We start from the raw sequence: 3,729 nt of genomic DNA, 5'->3' as shown, positions 1-3,729 counted from the left end.
GAACATCAAAATATATTAAAGTTCTGATAAATAAAAAATGTATAAAAATACAAACTTAAGATATGAAAGTTAAAGTCCTTTGAACAAAAACACATTAATAAAAAAAAACGATCAGTGTTGCCAACAGGCACGTTGTAGAGCGCCCTCTGGTGGACAGACTATGCAACACCAACGCTCATAACATGATTGACAGTCCGTTTTTACTTTTTCCAGATATTCAGTTATACATACCATTTGTTTTTATATATATATTTTTTTTAAATCGGCCATTACAAATACCGATACCAATATATCGGGAAATGCCTAATATTGGACCGCCGATATATTGGTCTAGTTTAGACCAACAACAACAAAAAGATATTCACCTTATAGATCTGGCCCAAATGGTGTTCATATGGATTTATTATTAACAAACCAATCAGTTTATCAATGATGATTAAATCAAGCTTCAGAATACACATCAGTGGTAGTGAATCCATGTTTATTCTGTGACACGACCATCGGCCTCTTTGTGTCTGCTGTTGAGCCAAAGCTACACAGTTCAAGAGTTGTGTATCGGCCATTACATTTTACTGGGAATTCTGGGTAGCCAGCTCTTCCTGTGTGCGCCTGTTCCTACTTCTTTGAATCTTGTCAAGGATCTTTTCAGTTCAGGTTAGGTCACCGGGGTCACCATGGTACCCTGTCTGCTGTCAGTCACGTAATGATGGCCGTATCTGCTGGTAAAGCTCAGTCATGTTGATTTCCTGGAAGGCTGCGGCCAGCTCTGGTAACGAATCGTAGTTCTTCACTACGAAACCCTGGAGGCTGATCGAAAGACACGGAGAGAAACACAGAGAGCAAACATATGAGAGCTGCTGCTGTGTGATCCAGCACTGACCACATGGCCCTAGCAGTCCTGCCCTTATTTCATTTCTCTGCTACATCAGAGACATGTGCCTGTGATCCATACCTATGTCCGCAGGAGGGAGACAAAGGGCTTTCGAGGAGAACCTTCATCATCCTCTCTTTGCATTTCTTGCCCGAAGAATCCACATCCACCTTCACCGTCTTCAAAAGGCGACAGAACTCCTGAAGAGACATGAGTACTCACTCATCATTCACGACTCCAACAATAGCGTCACAAACTCAACTTACAAAATTCACCGAAGTAACTGTAGCAGTAGAAACTGAAGTTACAAGTTAAACATACAATAAGGATTGGAACTAGGGATGCTCGATATCATGGAAATCACGTCGGTATTGGCCGATGTTGGTCAATTCTTGAATGCATTGGTATTGGTCTAATGAGCAAAACTGGTCTGATGTGAACAACCCGATTGTGATTGTGTGTGTGTGTGTGTGTGTGTGTGTGTGTGTGTGTGTGTGTTGGCCAAGAAGAGTTTGTGAAGCAATCTCGATCAACAACAGTGAAATTCCAGGATAATTGCCTCACAGTAATATAATTGCTGGCACTGCCGGACGTCCCTCGGCTTCCGCTCTCTGTGAGCTGCCGTTCTTAAACTCTGTTCTCTTCAGAGAACACCACCACATATTTACGGCGTTTCCACTCTAACTGGTATATTTTCGGACTGCTATGCGGTGCCGATCTTCTTGAGACAATATTTGGAGCCGATACTGCTTTTTCTCCCTTAATTTACATCATAAAAATGTAAACCCTGCCACACTGGATTTGCTTTCAAATCATCATCATTAAATCGTCTTACATACATATCCCCCAAATTATTTGTGCAATGTGCATCATATGGATGGATGCACTGCATATGGTCAACTGTGCAAGGGTACAAGGCTTTCATCAACATCTACTACACAGCCTTGATGATGTATTGCTTGCTGACATATTATATGACAGATATAATTAGGTCATTTAAGAAAAAATAAACCTGAAATGATGCCATTGAAATAAAGTGCTTGATTTGTAATTTAAGACTGTCATGGTGCTAGTGGTGGTGGTGGTGGGGGGGCAGTGCATGGTCTGCATGTGAACTGCGGAGTCTCCAGCAACTCAGAGCTGCCTGTGGACGCCTGTCTGTAAATAATGCCGGGGGAAAACTATTGGCGAACGCAAATATCGGCCCGATATATCGGCCAATAAAATCGGTCTATCATTAACCTGTAGCAGGAAATGTTAACCCTCTCCTTGATTTCATGTTATTTATGGAGAGGGAAAACCAGGAAATGAGTTGGGAGAAATGCAGCGCTACCAAGCCACGGCCGAGAGACGTGCGTCGCAGCGACATTTTTTGACAGGTTCACGTCAGGCTACAGCGTAGGGTCCAGCGTAAACGCAGAGGGGTCTGCGGGGGTACGCCGTCGATTCTACGCACAACCATAAAACAGCTTTCAATGTCCCGCCCACGACACTACCTGACCATCTTTTACTGGGTGTCATGGGGAACATAAACTAATTTATTAAATCAAGATTTCTAATTTATTAAATCAAGATTTCTAATTCATTACATCATTGCTTGAAGCATTTGAACAAAGTTTTGTGTTGGAGTTTGCAACATTCCAAAATCTTAATTTTGACTTAAATTTTTTCCTTTTCCCCGTCAATGCATATCTGTTCCAAATATTGGTTACTGATTTCATTAACAACTAATAATCGGTACCGGCCTTTAAAAAACAGTGTCGGTCCATACCTAGTAACAATGCATCATGAATTGGTTAAAAATCTAAATAAATGGGTGCCCGGATCAGTTGGTAGAGCGGGCGCCAATATGTAGAGGTTTACTCCACGACACAGAGGGACGCAGGTTCGACTCCAACCTACGGCCCTTTGCTGCATGTCATTCTCCTCTCTCTCCTCTTTCACTTCTTCAGCTGTCCTGTCATTAAAAGGCCTAAAATCCATCCATCCATCCATCTTCGACCGCTTATCCGGTATCGGGTCGCGGGGGCAAAGCCCTCCAGTGGACCCCAAACTTCCCTTTCCCGAGCCACATCAACCGCTCCACTGGGGATACCAGGCGTTCCCAGCCAGGTTGAGATATAATCTCTCCACCTAGTCCTGGGTCTTCCCCGGGGCCTCCTCCCAGCGGGACGTGCCTGGAACACCTCCCTAGGGGGGCGCCCAGGAGGCATCCTTACCAGATGCCCGAACCACCTCAACTGGCTCCTTTCAACGCGAAGGAGCAGCGGCTCTACTCCGAGCTCCTCTCGGATGACTGAGCTTCTCACCCTATCTCAAAGGGAGACGCCAGCCACCCTCCTGAGGAAACCCATTTCGGCCGCTTGTACCCTGGATCTCGTTCTTTCGTTGTAAAGGCCTAAAATGCCCCCCCAAAAATCTTTGAAATGATATATATATATATATATATATACATATATATATAAACATGTAAAGATTACAACACGTTGAAATAAAAAAAAGATTTGCGAAATAGTTTTTAAACGGTGCGTAATCTTTTTAAGGGCGTTTGATTTCACAGACAGACAGAAAGACAGACTTTATTTATCCAGAAGGAAATTAAAGTGTCCAATAGCTTGTACACAACATAGATACACATAGTAGAGACCGACCGAGAAAGGATTTTTAAGGCCAATCCCGATACGAATATTTGGTTATTTAAAATTCGATATGCCGATATATATATTTACAAAAAAAAAATAATCCAGAAACACGTTACAAAACAAACAGATTTCCCTATTAGTTGTTTGTAGTTATTTATGAGTGCTCACTAAAATAATGTGATAATAATTTGTTTTATTGTCACAACAGAACAGAGG

The 3,729-nt window shown here is 42.5% G+C and overlaps 1 protein-coding gene across 2 annotated transcripts in view; it reads right to left on the bottom strand.

The window, feature by feature from the left end:
- Positions 1-276: 276 nt before the first annotated feature.
- The window catches only part of rwdd3 (RWD domain containing 3), a 44,465-nt gene continuing 41,012 nt past the window's right edge, over positions 277-3,729 (bottom strand). Inside the window, exons 6-7 of one of the 2 annotated variants that reach the window (XM_032518490.1) lie at positions 953-1,071; positions 277-807 (exon numbers count right to left, since the gene is read on the bottom strand). In XM_032518490.1, coding sequence (XP_032374381.1) covers positions 693-807; positions 953-1,071 — 234 coding nt within the window. In that variant the 3' untranslated portion in view covers positions 277-692. The remainder of the gene's footprint in view (positions 808-952; positions 1,072-3,729) is intronic. The other variant, XM_032518489.1, reaches the window with a different exon arrangement.

The sequence above is a fragment of the Etheostoma spectabile genome, chromosome 6 (assembly GCF_008692095.1).
Source record: "Etheostoma spectabile isolate EspeVRDwgs_2016 chromosome 6, UIUC_Espe_1.0, whole genome shotgun sequence".
Lineage (NCBI taxonomy): Eukaryota > Metazoa > Chordata > Actinopteri > Perciformes > Percidae > Etheostoma > Etheostoma spectabile.
The sequence above is the reverse complement of the archived record's forward strand: the minus strand, read 5'-3'. Positions and strand labels throughout refer to the sequence as shown.